Source organism: Anomaloglossus baeobatrachus, chromosome 4 (assembly GCF_048569485.1).
Source record: "Anomaloglossus baeobatrachus isolate aAnoBae1 chromosome 4, aAnoBae1.hap1, whole genome shotgun sequence".
Lineage (NCBI taxonomy): Eukaryota > Metazoa > Chordata > Amphibia > Anura > Aromobatidae > Anomaloglossus > Anomaloglossus baeobatrachus.
The window spans coordinates 363,624,821-363,643,899 of NC_134356.1; the positions used below are offsets into that span (position 1 = coordinate 363,624,821).

At 41.9% G+C, this 19,079-nt stretch overlaps 1 protein-coding gene across 1 annotated transcript in view; it reads right to left on the bottom strand.

Moving 5' to 3' along the window:
• The window catches only part of CPNE8 (copine 8), a 406,483-nt gene that overhangs the window by 144,393 nt on the left and 243,011 nt on the right, over positions 1 to 19,079 (bottom strand). The window contains exon 7 of the mRNA XM_075345128.1: positions 2,143 to 2,206. Within this exon, the coding sequence (XP_075201243.1) occupies positions 2,143 to 2,206 (64 nt within the window). The remainder of the gene's footprint in view (positions 1 to 2,142; positions 2,207 to 19,079) is intronic.

The following is a 19,079-nucleotide window of genomic DNA, read 5'->3' on the forward strand; positions in this document are numbered from 1 at the left end:
CATAGAGGTAATGTGACTGATAGCCTTTCCACCAACACACCCTGACTGACATCCTATTACCTCACACAAGCTTTGTTATACTGAGAATGTCCTTTGTTGCCTATATTAACCAGAGCTCAGATTAATTAACTGTAGCAAAATAGAAGCTGAGCTGTGATTGGTTGCTATTGGCAGCCTGATAAATCTACAGGCAACAGAAAGCCCTCCCCCCTGACAGTATATATTAGCTCAAACATACACATATAGACAGGTCATGTGACTGACAGCTGTCGTATTTCCTATGTGGTACATTTGTTGTTCTTGTAGTTTGGCTGCTTATTAATCAGATTTTTATTTTTTGAAGAATAATACCAGACTTGTGTGTGTTTTAGAGCGATTATGTGGCGAGGTTGGTGTATGTGTGGTGAAATGTGTGCTGAGGGTGGTATATGTGTTCAAGCACGTGGTAGTGTGTGGCGCATTTTGTGTGCGTTCATATCCCCGAGTGTGGTGAGTATCCCATGTCGGGGCCCCACGGTATATACTCTTTGGCGCTCGCTTCCCTTTATTCACATCTGGCAGCTGTCAATTTGCCTCCAACACTTTTCGTTTCACTTTCCCCCCCATTATGTAGATAGGGCAAAATTGATTGCTAAACTGGAACGCGCGGGGTTAAAATTTCGCCTCACAACATAGCCTATGACGCTCTCATGGTCCAGACGTGTGAGTGTGAAAAATGTTGTGGCTGTGGCTGTAGCTGCGATGGTGCAGATGCCAATCCTGGACATACACATACACACACATAGACACACACACACATTCAGCTTTATAGATTAGATTTTATATATATATATATATATATATATATATATATATATATATATATATTATATATATACACTGCATATACACAGTACAGACCAAAAGTTTGGACACACCTTATTCAAAGAGTTTTCTTCAGAGTACTGAAAATTGTAAATTCACATTGAAGGCATCAAAACTATGAATTAACACATGTGGAATGAAATACTTAAAAAAGTGTGAAACAACTGAAAATATGTCTTCTATTCTAGGTTCTTCAAAGTAGCCACCTTTTGCTTTGATTACTGCTTTGCACACTCTTGGCATTCTCTTGATGAGCTTCAAGAGGTAGTCACCGGAAATGGTTTTCCGACAGTCTTGAAGGAGTTCCCAGAAATGCTTAGCACTTGTTGGCCCTTTTACCTTCACTCTGCGGTCCAGCTCACCCCAAACCATCTCGATTGGCTTCAGGTCTGGTGACTGTGGAGACCAGGTCATCTGGTGTAGCACCCCATCACTCTACTTCTTCGTCAAATAGCCCTTACACAGCCTGGAGGTGTGTTTGGGGTCATTGATCTGTTGAAAAATAAATGATGGTCCAACTAATCGCAAACCGGATGGAATAACACGCCACTGCAAGATGCTGTGGTAGGCATGCTGGTTCTGTATGCCTTCAATTTTGAATAAATCCCCAACAGTGTCACCAGCAAAGCACCCCCACATCATCACACCTCCTCCTCCATGCTTCACGGTGGGAACCAGCCATGTAGAGTCCATCCGTTCACCTTTTCAACGAAGACACAATGGTTGGATCCAAAGATCTCAAATTTGGTTTCATCAAACCAAAGCACAGATTTCCACTGGTCTAATGTCCATTCCTTGTGTTCTTTAGCCCAAACAAGTCTTTTCTGCTTGTTGCCTGTCCTTAGCAGTGGTTTCCTAGCAGCTATTTTACCATGAAGGCCTGCTGCACAAAGTCTCCTCTTAACAGTTGTTCTAGAGACAAAAGGTGTGTCCAAACTTTTGGTCTGTTCTGTATATATACAAGCTCATGAATTTGTTTATGTTCAGTCTTTCATAAGCTGCAAATCCCTATAACATTTATATATCTGTAATGATGTTGTCAAATGTGATTAGCTGTCATTCTGTCAAATAATTTTACTTACCACCCCTAAAATGAATATGATTAAGAACAATGAGAGTCTTGGAAACGCATTAGCTATGGATTTGTCTATTCTAATGAGAATTTAAATAAATAAGGATTTTTTTTTTCATATGGATGTGACAACCACTGTTATTTAGTGGAACAGAAACAGTAAGTAACTAATATATTGGGAGTAAATAAATAAACAAGCTACTTACTCGGCAATTGTTCAGCTCTTCCGCAGTAACAGTGATGGTTCCACAGTTTTTTCCTGGAATTCCTCTATTAAATAAAAAGAATCAAGTAAACAAATTGGCATGTACAGGAAAACTTATGATAAACATTTGGTTAAAACACTAAGCATGTTGGTGCTACGGTATATAAATAAAAAATATTACTATAATAAGTATAAATATACTGTACACTGACAATATGCTTACATGTCATATATGTATGTGTATATATATATATATATATATATATATATATATATATATATATATATATATATATACATTGTATATCTATATATGCAGCTCAAAGAAATTGAGTAACATGAACAGTCTAGATAAGAATGTGTTTGGGCATAGCCAAATATCAACTGACAACTGTAGCATGGAGCAATGATCTAGGACATGATTTTAATGGAGATCTTGAAACTATGGTGTTCTGCTTTAATATACCGTAGTCATTGATAATACTAGAAACAATGAAGTATACTAAAACAGTTTATTTTTGTTTCTCTCTATTAGTTTCATATGCTCAAGGTGATAACCACTGAAATCCCTTGATTAAACCCTGGTATTGATAGATAACAAGTGAGGCTCTTTGTCATCCTGTGACATAAGAAGGTTTTAGTACATTATTTTCAGATTTCACAGTAAAGCATCTGATTTAAGGCTCTGAATTTCAAATTGCTTTAAAGGGAATCTGTCAACAAGGTTTTGCTACCTAATCTCCTAATCTGAGCGTAATATAGCAACAGAGACCCTGATTCCAGCAATGTGTCACTACACTGCTTGTGTAGTTTTGATAAAATCATTGTTTTATCATCAGCAGGAAATTATCACTAGAGGATTAGTAAACTTTCTGCCCTGTAGTCCTTCATATTCCTCAGCTCTGTATAACCACAACACTGACTGGCAGCTTTTTACATACGCACAGTGTGCACGGAAAGCTGCCAATAAGTGGTGTGGACAGGGTGTTACTGAGCTAAGCATTCTGAGAACTGATAAATCTGCAGCAGATGTAACAGTGATTTTATAAAAAATACAAGAGGCAGCTCAGTAAGTGATACATCGCTGGAATCAGGGCCCCTGCCCCTACATTATGCTGTGCTCAGATGGAGTAGCAAAAACTTGATGACAGATTCATTTTAAGTCTTTAACACAATATTATGTTCATGTATGGGATTGCTGGGGTGAGAGGGCTCAGGATGCCGAATTACTTTCATATGCAGGAGTGTTGTGATCCAGTGACTGAGGAGGATCAGAAAAAGAGCAATAACTCGGAAACCCAGAAAACAACCAGAGTGGCTGGAACCTTAACGGACTGCAGACCTAATACTGACACACAACTAGAAGTAGCTGTTGGACGAGCCTACGATGACCTAGTCGTCTCAACACAGCCGGAGAACTAAATACTCTAACAGAGAGAAATGTAGAAAAGCTAATCTGCCTCGGAGTAGTCCCCAAAGATATAGATAGCCCCCACATGTAAAGATTACAGTGATATAGGAAAACACAATACGTAGCTAGAGAACAGAGTCAGCAAAGATGAGGCCCAAAACTATCTGCATAGGAAAGAATAGGATAGAGTACTGACTGCAGCCGTAAAAACCCTAATAAATACCAGCACGCCTGACATGGAAAAATACTGAGCCTGAACAGGTTCTCCCCCGCTATATCTGTACTCTGGTGTTACTGGGATCCAAGAAACACATTGATACAGAGAGGGGACTGAATATTGTAGCAAGCATGACAAAACACAATACATAACAGAACATGGAGCAAGGTACACAGATACTCCCAGCACGGAATAATCCAATTCCACCAGGAACTCCACACAGGCAAAGCACAAGAAAGTGAAAAACCATAAGCAAAGACCAACTTATCTGAGAGGAGTTCTGGTAGACACAGAGAACAGAGCTGGTTTCAGGAAATCCTTATAACACAAGAAATACAATTGAGCACCGGCAAGGAACAAAAGGAAGCTACATAGTTATATAGACCCAAACCAAATGGCCTGATTGCAAATCCTACTCAGCTGTCCAGTTCCCACTCAGCAAGTCAGCTGCATTACCAGCACAGACCACAAGAGGGAGCCCCAAACTGGTATCTAATTCAAATGTATTCACAACACAGGAGATACCCTTTAACTGACGTTACCAGAGATGAATTCCGGCCATGGCTGTTAACTATACAAACGCTGCTATCACACTCTGACACTGATATTTAAGTGGAACATATGCTGCTGGCTGGAATTCATTTCTGACTGTGTCTATTAGGCTAGTTTCACACTTGCGTTGGACGGCTTCCGTAGCATTGCGTTGTGTGACGGATGCAACGGATGCGTTGCATATAGTGGCACAACAGATGCTACGTATCGTACAAAACAACAGAACGTTTTTTTTTTATTATTTTTTTTTTCTTCTTTACAGTTTTACTGGCAGCAGACTATTGTGAACGATCAACTGATCGCTCTCAATAGCCGGCGGCCGGTCGCTCAGCTGAGCGCTGTCACTTGCCGGCGGCCGGGCATGCCGGCGGGCGAGTGCTCAGGTGAGCACTGTCACTTGCCGGCGGCCGGGCATGCCGGCGCTCAGCTGAGCGCTGTCACTTGCCAGTGGCCGGGCATGCCGGCGGGCGGGCGCTCAGTTGAGCGCTGTCACTTGCCGGCGGCCGAGCTTGCCGGCGGCCGGGCGCTCAGCTGAGCGCTGTCACTTGCCGGCGGCCGGGCATGCCGGCGGGTGGGGCTCAGCTGAGCGCTCTCACTTGCCGGCAGCCGGGTATGCCGGCGGGCGAGCGCTCAGCTGAGCGTTGTCACTTGCCGGCGGCCGGGCAAGCCGGCGGGTGGGCGCTCAGGTGAGCACTGTCACTTGCCGATGGCCGGGCATGCCGGCGGGCGGACGCTCAGCTGAGCGCTGTCACTTGCCGGCGACCGGGCATGCCGGCGGGCGCTCGGCTGAGTGCTCTCACTTGCTGGCGGCCGGGCATGCCGGCGGCCGGGCGCTCAGCTGAACATTCGGCCACCGCGAGACAAAATAAAGTTTGTGATTTAAAAAAAAAAAAAGCATGCGCAGTGAAATCCTGAGGATTCCGCTGCTCAAAAAAACGTTACATGCTGCGTTCCTCCCGCTGGGCGGAAGCAACGGAGCGTCGCCCAGCGGAAGCAACGCAGCTCCTATTGGCACAATCCGTCATCCATACAAGTCTATGGGAAACAGCGGAATCTGTTAACGGATTCCGCTGTTTTCCAAAAGGGTGGATTGTAACGGAAGGAAAACAACGCAAGTGTGAAAGTACCCTTTGAGACAGATTTTTAATATAGCTGGTATTTGAGGCCTATGAAAGAAGCTTGGCTCCTGAGCCCACTCCACCCACTATCACCCCAGCAATCACTTATGCCGCTTGTCGCACTCACTGGCTCCCATCAGTGTTGTGTCATGCAATGGCTAAACACCAATGAGTTATTATAATAGCCGTGGGTCTACTGAAGATTCTTGTCACTACCATCTTGGTACTCCTCTGATCCTTAGCTGTATGCTGAGCTACATAGGACATCAAGATTTACACTATCTGCTTCAATACTACAGAATTGTAGTATATACAGTAGTATAAACTATTGGACAATCGCAGGTTCATCCCATTCAAATGGAGGTGCAAGAAAGTTTGCCAAATCTTGGCACAAATATTTTTCCTGGCCATTATAATCCTGTGTAAATTGCCTTTGAGGCAGTAATGATAACTATTGTTCATGTTGATTAAAGCAGATCCCAGTCTATATTATATGAATATAAGTTGCCAATAATACATTTAAAGGGAGTTACAAAATTACACGTATCTTATAAATTCATTCCAGCTCTTGAAAGCAGGACTGGTGACGTGCCAAACTCTAAAGCTGGCAGATGATGATACAAGCATAACAATGTAGAATATTGCAGATGTCCTTTTAGGTTGAGCACTCCATGTACGGTATATTATTACACTGCCTGCACATTAAAAAATGTGATCGATAAAATAAAATCTAGCAGGATTTTTTTTTAAGCCAGATCATGTGACTTCTTTAATTTTATTAGGCATTCATACCAGGAGTTATCTTTTTGCAAACACACAACCAACAAAATTGAGGAGCTTGTAAGAATCAATATCTAATTTAGAAAATTGTTCTTTTAACAATCTTGTCAAAACCTGTTTATCTCTCATGCTACGATCCCTGGGAAAAAAAAAAAATCTCCAGCAATTTCCAATTAAACCTCACATATCCTCAATAAAGCTTGTGTTTTTTTTTTTTCAATTCATCAATGCAAAGGGATTACACATTATATAAATGAATAATTTCTGCAGTGGAACTCAATGCAAGAATATCTGTAGATATCTGTTTAGTTTATCACATATACAGCTCTACATTTGTATCAAAATACAGTAATTCCCATAACTAATATCACGAAAGTTGCAGCTATAATATAACTGACTCATGCATGTATTCAGAGACATTCATAACAAAAGAATGGGGTCCGAAAATCAAAATAAGACAGTGGTTATGGTGCAAGATATAGCTAAAAAACAGGAGTTTTGGGAGGATAAAACTATTTTTAGATACTTTTTATTATTTGCTCGGCAAGAGAGGTGACCTGATGAAAAGGATATCACCTGCCAAAAAAAAAAAAGCTGTGACCGGAAACGCGGAAACGCACCAAAACTTGGCACAAATTCTAAGGATGCATCAAATGTATGAAACATATCTAGCCTTGGGGGGGTGTGACTTGCCAATGGCGGAGTGAGATGCACAGCTCCGCAGCTCTGTTCTCAGGCTGCCCTTTCAGCCTTCTTTCGTCAGTGCAACCAGGCCCAAACTTCTCATGGACAGACCCAGACACTCAAACAAACCAGCACCCGGAGACTGGGACAAGCAAGATGGACCGCTTCCTGGCTTCTAACACTTCTACTCACCCTTGGACCGTGCAATCCAAAATGTCATTGGCAGAGAAACAACAGCGCTCTCCAAAGCCGCAGACTCCGGAAATAGGGGATGCCTCTAACTCCGCGCTCTGGGACTCCAGCAATGATGAAGCTGACTCCGAGGAGATGAACCTCCGGGACATTAGTAAGCACAATAAATCTCTCCCCACTAAGCATGATTTAGAAAACTTAGTCTGCAGGCTGGGGAACACTTTTAGAAAAGAGCTCCACACATTACACAGGGAGTTCACAGAGAGAGTAGAAGTGGAGAAGGCTCAGGATGCAGCAATGTCCAAGCTCATCCTGCACGAAGACACTCTCAGTCGTCACTTAGCTAAGCTGGAGGAGCTGGCAGCGGGTCAGGAAGACTAGGAGAACCGCAATAGCTGGAATAATGTCCCTGAGTCGGTGCCTAGATCCAACCTGGACACAGTTGCCCAACAGATATTTTCCCAGATCCTGGGGGAGGATCACCCTTCTACTATAGAGCTGGATCGCATCCACAGAGCACTAGGTCCAAAGCCATTTGGAAATTCGCGACCCAGAGATATGATTTATCGGGTGCATCTGTACAAAACTAAGGAACGCATCAAGGCAGCAGCCAGAACAAAGGGTCCTATTGTCTTTCAAGACTCACAGGTGATGCTTCTCCCCAATTTTGCCAGATGCACCCTACTGCTGAGAAGGGCTCTGTACCCTCTTCTGGCCCAGCTTTGGGAAAAAAATATTTTATATAGATGGGGTTCCCCCTCCAACTGATAGCCACAATCGAGGGTAAATCGGCAGTTTTGCGGACCCTCGGGGATCTCCCCAAGTTCCTTGGAACTTTTGAGTTACCAATAACTAACCTCCCCAAGTGGTCGACAAGTCTGCACCTACCTGTAGTTCCACCCAGGTGACTGGCAGCCTGAAATGCAAAGAGCAAGCAGAAAATCCTGGGCCCACAGAAATCCACCAACTGAACTCTTTTCTGTCACCTTAATGTTTCAGGCCCACAAGAGCCAGTCCCAGTTGGACTTGGATCAACCTCCTTGAAATAGCAGCACAACAGATCTGCCCTTCCCTATCCATCCACACCATGGCCTGAACATTCGACTGATGCCAGAGTTACCCTGGTTGGACGGGGAAGCAGTTGATGACATATATTTCTACCTGCTCTTCTCCCCGCGCCAACTTCTTCCCCCCTCCCCACAACCCCTTCCCTCATTCACCTTTCTCCTCACTCCTCTCCTCCGTCCCCCCATACTGCACGGTATACGTTAACAACTGTGTTTATGTTCATTAATATGTTTTCGGATTTACCTCTGCAATGGTTTATACATTCATAAGTTTTATCATATAATTTATTACTATGTTTAACCCTAGAACGCATACCTGGGACCTCGCAGGCCTGCTAGGTTACTTGTTTTCTATTTACTGCAAGATTACTTTAGTTGGAATTTTGAAACTTTAGGTATTCCTCAGGTATATAGTTGTTAGTAATTTCCAGTTGTTCATATATTTTTATGTTATAGGCATTTCGGTAAAACAACTCTTTTTTGGGACTACCCCATATTCACATACCTGGGGCCTTTTAGGCCTGTACTTGGTTTACATGTGATCCTCAATCTTTTTGTCTGTGCTGTTGCTGGGGAAGACTTTGTCTTTATTACTCGGTCTTTATGACTGTTGCTGTGAAGAGTGTGGATTCTGCCTGACTACATGGTCATGTGATCTTGGAAGGGAGGCTCCCTCATAAAGTCATGCGTCTCTGACATCATCGCAGGTCATGAACACACAGGAACAGGAGGACAGACAACATCCTGTTCATTGTGTGCTACTTGCTAAAGAGACTTTGGAGGAAGGAGTCAGCTTACTTGTTTCTGGAAAAAGAAACTTTCTGAGCTTCAAAAATCCAGAGGCTTCTACTACACCTAAAAGAAAGTGGTGACCTGCTGAAGGTAAGAGGACAGGGGCTGCACTTCACCTTTAGCAAACACACTAACAAAGAGTGTACAAGCCTGATTGTGATCATTTTTTTTCATTTTAGTTTACTGACATCTAAGGTTACAATGGCACAGTCTACATCCAGGGGTTTGACTGACCAAGAAATCGAGGCAATCATTTTTGATAGTGATGAAGACAGTGAACTTTCTTTGTCCGATGAAGAGTACATGCCACTAGCTAATGTCTCTATTTCATCGTCCAGTGATTCTTCAGATGATGAAGTAGTGGATCCGGCAGAACGTACAAATAGAACATCCAAAACTAATGTTTTTTTGGAACAGTACTGCTGGGATTCTTGGACGCACCCCATCACATAATATTATGAGAGTTGCTGAAGGCGCTGTAGAAATTCCCCAATTCTTGTCCAAAAGAGATGTTTTCTGTAAATTGTATTCAGATGATATTGATGATATTGCAGATGAGGTAGTTTTGTGTACTAACTTAGAAGGAAAACATATCGCTTCAGGAAGAAAAAAAACGTGGAAAAATATAACAGAAGAGGAACTACATGGTTATATTGCCCTTAGGGGTGCTTCACACACAGCGAGCTCGCTGCCAAGATCGCTGCTGAGTCACGCTTTTTGTGACGCAGCAGTGACCTCATTAGCGATCTCGCTGTGTGTGACACTGAGCAGCGATCTGGCCCCTGCTGCGAGATCGCTGCTCGTTACACACAGCCCTGGTTCGTTTTCTTCAAAGCCGCTCTCCCGCTGTGACACACAGATCGCTGTGTGTGACAGCGAGAGAGCGACAAATGAAGCGAGCAGAGAGCAGGAGCCGGCGTCTGACAGCTGAGGTAAGCTTGTAACCAAGATAAACATCGGGTAACCAAGGTGGTTACCCGATATTTACCTTAGTTACCAGCCTCCGCAGCTCTCACGCTGCCTGTGCTGCCGGCTCCGGCTCTCTGCACATGTAGCTGCTGTACACATCGGGTTAATTAACCCGATGTGTACAGCAGCTAGGAGAGCAAGGAGCCAGCGCTAAGCAGTGTGCGCGGCTCCCTGCTCTCTGCACATGTAGCTGCATTACACATCGGGTTAATTAACCCGATGTGTACAGCAGCTAGGAGAGCAAGGAGCCAGCGCTCAGTGTGCGCGGCTCCCTGCTCCCTGCACACACAGCTAAGCGGTGTGCGCTGGTAACTAATGTAAACATCGGGTAACCATACCCGATGTTTACCTTAATTACCAGTCTCCGCAGCTTCCAGACGGCGGCTCCGTGCAAGCGCAGCGTCACTTGCACGTCGCTGCTGGCTGGGGGCTGTTCACTGGTTGCTGGTGAGATCTGCCTGTTTGACAGCTCACCAGCAACCATGTAGCGATGCAGCAGCGATCCTGACCAGGTCAGATCGCTGGTCGGATCGCTGCTGCATCGCTAAGTGTGAAGGTACCCTTACTCTTCTGGTAGGGTGTAAAAATCGTACAATGTTCCAATCAGAGAATTATTAACCCTTTTTCAGATCTACACTACAAAGCTAAAATGTCAGTGAATAGATTGAGAACATTTGGAGAAGGGTTCATTTTGATGATAAGAGAACTCGTCCTGTGAGATTGGAAACAGATAAATTAGCCCCTATTAGCTACATCTAGAATCTTTTTTTTTTTGCTTTATGCACATAATTATAATGTTTTGAAATATGCACATCTCAAATAAACGTTGAAAAGTATTTCTATTTGAGTTACTCCATGTTATTTGCACACAGGCTAAAAGGCCCCAGGTATGTGAAAGTGTAGATTTCTATGGTTGCGTGTTCTAGGGTTAAATGACTGAGAGGACAGGGAAAGGAGCTAGCTCTTTTTTCGACTTCTTCTCCTCCCCTAAAGTGCGTAGAACAGACATTGCTGTTCTAAATAGGCACATATAGTGCGAGGCAGGTGTCTTCATGTGTAGTTATTTCTCTATGTCTCTCATTTCTTTCTCTGTCTTCTTACCAATCCCCCTCCTTTTCCGTCTGGGTGGCCAAAATAGCCTTATATCTGTAATCCCTTCACCACTTTTGCACAATGCGTAGCCTCAAGTTTTGCTCCCTGAACGTGAAAGGGCTTAACATCCCCCATAAAAGAAGCCAAATAAGTTACAATAGCCATAAACAGCGTGTTTCAGTTCTGCTATCCCAGGAGACACACTTTAGGCAGGACTCAGTGCCCCGGTGTACATCTAGATTCTACCAGACCTGGTTCCACAGGATCTGGCCAGATTCCAAATCAAGGAGGGTGTCCATAGCCTTTCACAAATCCTTTGTCCCTTCGGTCTTGAGTTCGGCCATTGACCAAATGATGTGTCTTTCTGAAGGTTTCTTGGGCTTCTCACAGTTTTATAATAGCTAATGTCTATTTCCCCGACAAGGATCAGCAGAGATTTGGGGCTGGCTGTTGGACGCTTCTGGAGGACTTCGCAGGCCCCCTTCCTGTGATACTCAGCGGCGACTTTAATCTGCCAATGGACCATCCATGGACGTCTACTTGGGTAGGTCCTCGTACCCCATATCTTCTATACACAAAGTTAAAAAGACAGCTACATGGCTTGAGGTTGGTGGATGTTTGGAGGGTCCAATGGTCTGTCCATGCCCCCATATATTTCTCTATTCAGTTTAGCCGACAGGCCAGGCTTCACATGGCGCCTCAATGAAAACTTATTGAAAGATGCTGTCTGCTTGACAATCCGGAATTTCACTCTAGATCACAAAGCCAACCAATCTGCCCTGCCCATAAAATGGGAAGCACTAAAATGTGGCCTGAGAGGAGTTTTGGTTAAGCATGATAGCCGGCTTAAAAAGAATAGTCTTGAGGAAATCAAATCGCTTTCCTCTCAGAGCTCTGACTTGGAATGTCTCCATAAACGCACACATGCCCAAGATATATATGCCCAACTATCTATAGTTAGGCAGAAATTATTATCCATAATAGACCAGAGGTCACGGTGTTGGAGAGAAAAACTTAAGAGTCGTTTCTACCAGTTGGGGAATTGGAGCAGCAAATTTTTGCCTAGAGCCTTAAACCCAGGCACCTTATCCACTCACGTACCGTTCAAAAAAGATCACTCCGGAAAAAAAGATACATAATATAAAGGGTATACTTCAGGGCTTTAGGGACTATTACCAAGGCCACTATAATATCAAGGGGCATTTTAACGACCTTCCTAAGCAACAGCTAATGGAAAAGCTAACAGCATATCTTCAATCTACCAGGCTACCCGAACTGGCACCTGAAACCTTGGCAGGCTTAGATGAAGACTTCTCCTTAGAGGAGGTAATGAGTGTCATTAAAGATTTAAAGACTGGAAAGAGCTCAGGACCTGACAAGTTCACAGCTGGGTTTTTCAAGCGCTTTATAGACTAATTGAGCCCCCAGTTCCTGTCTGTATCTAACCACGTATCTAAAAGGAGGATTTTTCCCGAAACAAGCGCTGGAGCACATATAATTGTCCTTCCTAAGCCGGGCAAGGATCCATCTCAGTGCGGTAGCTACAGGCCAATTTCATTGATCAATATTGACATCAAAATGTATGCCAAACACATCTTGAACAGACTGAGGCCGCTCCCTCTCCGACTGATTAGCAATCATCAGGTGGGGTTCGTTCTCGGGAATCAAGAGATAATACAATACGCACCATATCTCTGATTGACAGGGTGAAAAGATGTGTATACCCACGTGCATCCTGTCGGTAGACGTCGGAAAGGCCTTTGACAGTGTGCACTGGGACTTCATGTTTCAAACCCTGGAAATGGCCGGTCTTCAGCAAATTATGTTGCATAGAATATCGGCTCTATACTCGTCCTCCACAGCTCAGATTAAGGTTAACGGTGGCATCTCTTAACCTTCTAACATAAAAAATGGTACAAGGCAGGGATGCCCATTGTCCCCCCTGCTTTATGTCCTAACCATGAAGCATCTGACTGTAGCAATAAGGAACAATTTATCAATCAGGGGAGTCCAGGCTCCGTGAAGGGAGGACAAGTTGGCTCTTTTCGCGGATGACATCCTACTGTTTTAACAAGCCCAGTGACGAAAACACCAAATATAATGCACAAACTACATAGGTTCAGATCACTAAGCAACTTTAAAATGAATACGCATAAGTCACTTAATATTTCCCTCCGACGACAGGTGATCGAGCAGCTTCGGGTGTCGTTCCCTTTTTGATGGCAGGAGAAAACATTGCCATATTTTGGCATTGAGCAGACAGTCGATGTTGCTTCCCTGTACGGAGTCAACTTTCTTAAAATATTGGGGAGGGGGGAGCTGGACCTCTAGAGGTGGAACAAAATACCAGTCTCCTGGTTTGGTAGAATTAATAGAATAAAGATGGATGTCCTACCTTCCTTGCTACACTTCTTCCAGACAATACCCATCCTGCTGCCAGGGTCCTTTTTCTCCCGATTGAAATCAGCCATAACCAGGTTCATCTGTGGCCATAAACATCCTCAAATAGCTTATAACACTTTAAGCAGACCCAAGTCTGCTGGTGGGCCTGGCCTCCCTGATTTCATCCTATTCAACTATGTCTCAATGGGGACATGTCTTCTCAACTTGTATAATTGTGGGATCTCCAAACGTTGGGTTGAGGTGGAGATGTCACTGGCTGACCACAACCCACTTGTGGAGGAGTGTTTGTCAACATTTTCATATTTGAATACTCACTCATGGTCGTTTCTTACCAAAAACCTAGTCCTTTCCCTCAGGAAGGCCAATTCACTATTGGGCATTTCTACCATCCCCGGCCCATTAATGTCTATAACTAATAACCCTTTATTTCCGGCAGGCCTATCTGGAGTCATCTTCTTGAATAAAACTAGGGACTCAATAATATATAGCATTTTGTTTTTGAGGCTGGGGGTGGCCCAGACAGGACATCTATTTCTTCCTTTCCTTTCTCTACTCTCTCTTTCTTCTATTTTTCTCCTATTCTCAGTAACATCTTTACACTTCTATTGCTAATACGTTGATGTTATTTCCTTGTTTCTTTAATTGAGACAGAATATTTTTCTGCTGGTTGATGAGTTCACCCAGTAAGCAACAGTAGCTAATCTTAAAGTAATTTTACCTACAAAGTGTTGGACAATTGATTTGGCCTAAATTTATACTTCATAAAAAAATTTGCCAAGGATTACTGAATCCTGGCTACTCTGTTTTTCATCAGCTAGGTGGGGGAAAAATGGTTACAAAATCTCAAGGGTGTGAGATGGAAACTGACAATGATTCTAATTTTACCATTTATGATGTTGTTTGATGACGTCATTTAACTTATTTTGTTCTAAAGGCTTCTCAAAAATGGCTCAATCCCTAAAATTAGTACTTATTGAAAAAGGCAATTTATGAGAGAGAATATGATTATAAATAAATAAATTAATGAATGAATAAATAGAACACTTCACTTATCATAATCAATCAAGTCTCCTCTTCTAAAGGCTTCTTGACAAACAGCTGGATATGTCAATTATGTGCAGAAGAAAACCAATATAAAAAGGTCATAAATTCTATTAGAATGTTCCATACAGCTAGATAAGTACTTCCTGCCGATACACTCCTTGTTACCAGAGAGAAAACATGGCATTATTTATGACAAGTATGTTCTGCCAACAAAAATAACTTTAACCAATGTTCATGATTGTCTATGCTAGAAGTAAAATACTGCTGAGCTTATTGAGAAGAGGATTTCTTCAATACTACTTTGTATTATCTTCTAGCTGTAATCAGAATTATTCAAGCCTCATTGCAAATTAGCTTTATTAGGAAAATGTACAAACTTTCTGCTGATTGCAATAAATCAGTGATACAAAAATTATTCAAATACCACAAAATAACTAATATACCAAGTGGTTTCCTCTAAGCTCAACACAAAATGCACTTTTAATGACTACTTCAATCTTAGAATTAGTGAACCCCTTCATAACAAGCATTATCAATACTTAGCAGAGCGCTCTATGGCTGTTCTAACGTTCTGTATATGTCACGAATGTCCAAACAGCAAAAGCTGACACTATTAGTGAGGAATCTTAGCCAATTCCTTATGGGCAAGGGCATCCAAGATTCTTAGTTTGCATGCTGCAATCACCTTTTTCAAATCCTTAAAATATTTTCAATTTGGTTCAAGTTGGGTGACTGTGACAGCCACTCCAGAACTTTTTTTCAGCTGTCCTCAATGTTGTTTGTGGCTGGAACTGCACAATTTACAGAGCTGCACAGCTCCGTCTACTGTATAGTGGTGATGGCCAGGTACTGCACATCTGTCCCCTATTCAAATCAATATGGACATCGAGCCCAGCTGATCTCCAGGTGTTGCACCTCCACTTATCAGATTAATGATAGGCCATTAGTGTTAAAGTAGTAGAGAACCTCTTTAATAATGTAGTTCTGAACTATGTTTCCAAATGTATCCCTAGGAACATGAATTGCCTTTGCTATCTTTCTGCATCCTTTTGCTTTTTTGTGGAAGCCAATGATCTCTTCCTTTAATTTTCTGGACCATATCTTGACAATTGAAGAATACTAGTGAACTGGAGGCCGCTGCACAAGAGAAATAGGTAAAGAATCCTTAGAAATGCTATCAGAAGATGGTGTTTGGTTATGCATCACATTTGCAGTAGGTGATAACAGCCAATGGGATCTAATTAGTAATAAAGACACTTGTCATAAATGAAATAGAATACATGGATGGCACATGGAAAAACAAACATTGATATAGTGCCACCAGGCAAAAATTCTCAGAGCGGAACATGAAAATCTTAGTTTAACATTTTGATCAGACTGTATAAAGCCCTACTATGTCACGGGAACTTCTCAGTAGGTTCATAGCCTTAAAATATAACCATTGTTTTAAGTTTATTTCATAAACCTGTAGTACACATGAAAATAAGCAACTTTGTAATATTTTATCAGACAAATCCCCTTTTTTCTCTGCCAGAATTGATCAGTCATTATTTAAATTCTCAATTCTGAGGTATAATCTGTATTCAGTGAAAACTTTCCAATTACTGAGATAAGAGATGGCAGCTGTTACTGATGAGATTCTAGAACAACGGGAAAAGGGAGAAGCTAGAGGCAGAGGGAGGAGCGCTAGAGGCAGCAGGAGGAGCTAGAGGCAGCAGGAAGAGCTAGAGGCAGAGCTCCACCTCCTCTTCCCTCTTCTATCTACATAGAATCTCATCAGTAACATCTATCATCTCCTATCTCAGTAATGGGAAAGTCTACACTGAATACAGATTTTACCTAAAAATTGAGAATTTTGATAATGACTGATCAATTCTGGAGGAGAAAGAAGCAAATTTGTCTGATATGATATACACAAAGTTGCTTATTTTCATGTATGCTATTGTTTTATAAAACGAAAATTAACACAATGGTTAATTTTTAAAGAATTGGCACCGTGTGCCAACCACCGTGGCAGCACCAGTGCACAAACATGGCAGGTAACCTTGTGCACCAAAGCACCATGCTGCTAAGCTGAGTCCCTATGACTCCAGGTCACACCACTCTAGAAGCACATCACCAAAGCAGTGGAAAGTAAGTATGTCAGTCCCTTTGACTTGTGTTGTTGCTGTGTCACAGCTATTGCTACTGCCATGGTGTGTCTGTGAAGTGAGTTAGCCAGGAGATATGGGGTTTTTGCTCTGAAGCATGGGTGCTGTGAGGTGCATTTGCTGTGGCAGTAGTCAGCGCATGGAGTTACACATTTTAGGTCAGGAAATAAGGAACCACAAAGACGTTCACCATGACATAGTAGTGGGCTTCATAAAGTCTAATCGCAATGTTAAATTAAGAACCTCCTGTTTGGTTCTGAAAATGTACCTAGTGGCAGTAGATCAGTGTATGATATTTGGTTGTGTTGTCTATGTCTTCTACAATTGTAAGTTATAAAAAGTGTTATGTGATGAATTTGGAAAAAAAACATTTATAATATTAGTTGTGTTTGGCTATTTAAATTGTTCTTGATTGTTCGATTTATGACAAAGACCAGAAAGTTTGTAAATTTAGCTAATAACTGTATATTGCAGAAAAAGCATTCAAATTCAATAAGCCCATCAGAATGGACATACCACTGGTGCAGCCGCTACACCTACCCTGGGACTCAAACAATCTAAATATTGAAATATTGAAAACCTATCTATAATAGGTTATCAAAGTGAAATTATCGAGGGTGTGATACTTTTGCGCAAGTTGCTGAAGATTTCAGTTTATCTCCCAAAGGTTATGTTTCCATTAAAGGCAACCTGTCAGGTCTCTTTTATACCTAGAACCATGAGTAGTTCTGTGCACATATCTATATTCCCTACCTAACAGTCCCTTTATGTAGTAGCATACATAAACAGATTTAGCATAAGTATTTCTAAAGTCCGTGTCCACTAAGCATGTTATCACGTCCCTGTGGGCAATAACATGCTTTACAAGAGCCAGCGTCACTGGCAGCGTGATACAAAGCCGAACGTGCTCACGGCTTTGTACACCTCAGTATTCAGCATTTATGACACTGGGTTTATGTGTCCTGGCTTCAGAGAGGCTCACTTCGCATGATCGGAAATTGTCCGCATTCTTTCAGTTGCCACGCCGCCAGTGTTTTACTCTATACTATAGAGATCAGGCGGCTTCCTAGCACATGCGGTCCAAAGAATGGGTATGTCACTTGTTTTAACCGCGTCAGATTTTCCATACTCTTAAGCTGTTAAAAGAAGTGATATATGATATGCACAGCAATGTCTTTTTGACCTTGCTGTGCATTTGGATCATTTAATATGGTGTTTTTGAATTGTAATGCATGTAACCTAAGTGTTACATAGAATTAATCACAATTGTTTTGTGCCATACACTAACAGGAAACCAAAGATTTCTAAGTGTATTCCAATGTAATAGGTAATAACTGTGATATTTTAATATGAATATAGCTACAGAAGAAGCAGATTTGTTTAAGCCTTAATTAAATGTCTGCCAAATGGTGTTTGGGGATGTTGCCAGGAATGCTAAGTTAAAAACAGACACATTTGCTTATATTAGATACTAGAGAAATATCAATACATTTTATTGGCAGCACACTAATAATGGATGGTTATCAACCAATTTTAACTAAATTGGACTGTACAGCCATAAACATTAAAGAAGCACTCTAACTTTTTTATTGATTAAATGCATGTGAAATGAAGTGTGTGAATATTAATATACTCACCTTCTGCTGCTCTCTGGTGTCCAGCATTGTTCTTCTCCTCTTCTCAGTGATGTCACCCTCTGCAGACTCTCTGGGTCACACTGCGCTCTGCAGGACCCGGAAGTGACTTTTACAATATACGTCTACGTAGCGTCAGAACTAGGTTCCATAGGCTCTTACTGTAAAAGAGACTTCCAGCTCAGACACAGCACAGCGTGACTCAGAAAGACTGCAGAGGGGTTACGTAACGGAGAAGAGAACGGCGCTGGACACTGGAGACAGCAGCAGTAGGGGAGTATATTAAGATATGTACACTTCATTACATGTACATACATTTAATTAATAAATACATTAGTAGAAGTGCTTCTTTAATATCTGTTATATTACAAAGAAAAGAAAACAAATATTATTTCAGGTAAATTTATGATCAAGTACAGTATTTTTTTTCTGTTCTGTCTTTCAGCAGAAATGTTTAGAATTTGCACATTAGCAATTAGTATAGCATTTTAGTAATCTATTTGTGCTGCCTTGTGTTCCTCCATAACAAACCCCTTCTTTGGAGAAGGGTGGCTTTTCAGGATTCCTGAAAAGAAAAAACTATCATAGATATTCTTGTGATATAGCCAAAAGTTTGTATGATCAGGTAACAGACTCCATTTTATTTTAACAAATGTCTATATATTCCACTTTACAGAACTCTGTAGCATTAGCTGGAAATCAGTTAAAAACATAAAAACACTGTCTGAGTAAGCATGTTGTTACTCCTGATTGTCAAAACTGATATGATGCATCACTAGTGTAGACATAGGAGTTGTGAACCTGCCATTATCAGATGTGAGCAATATTGTGAC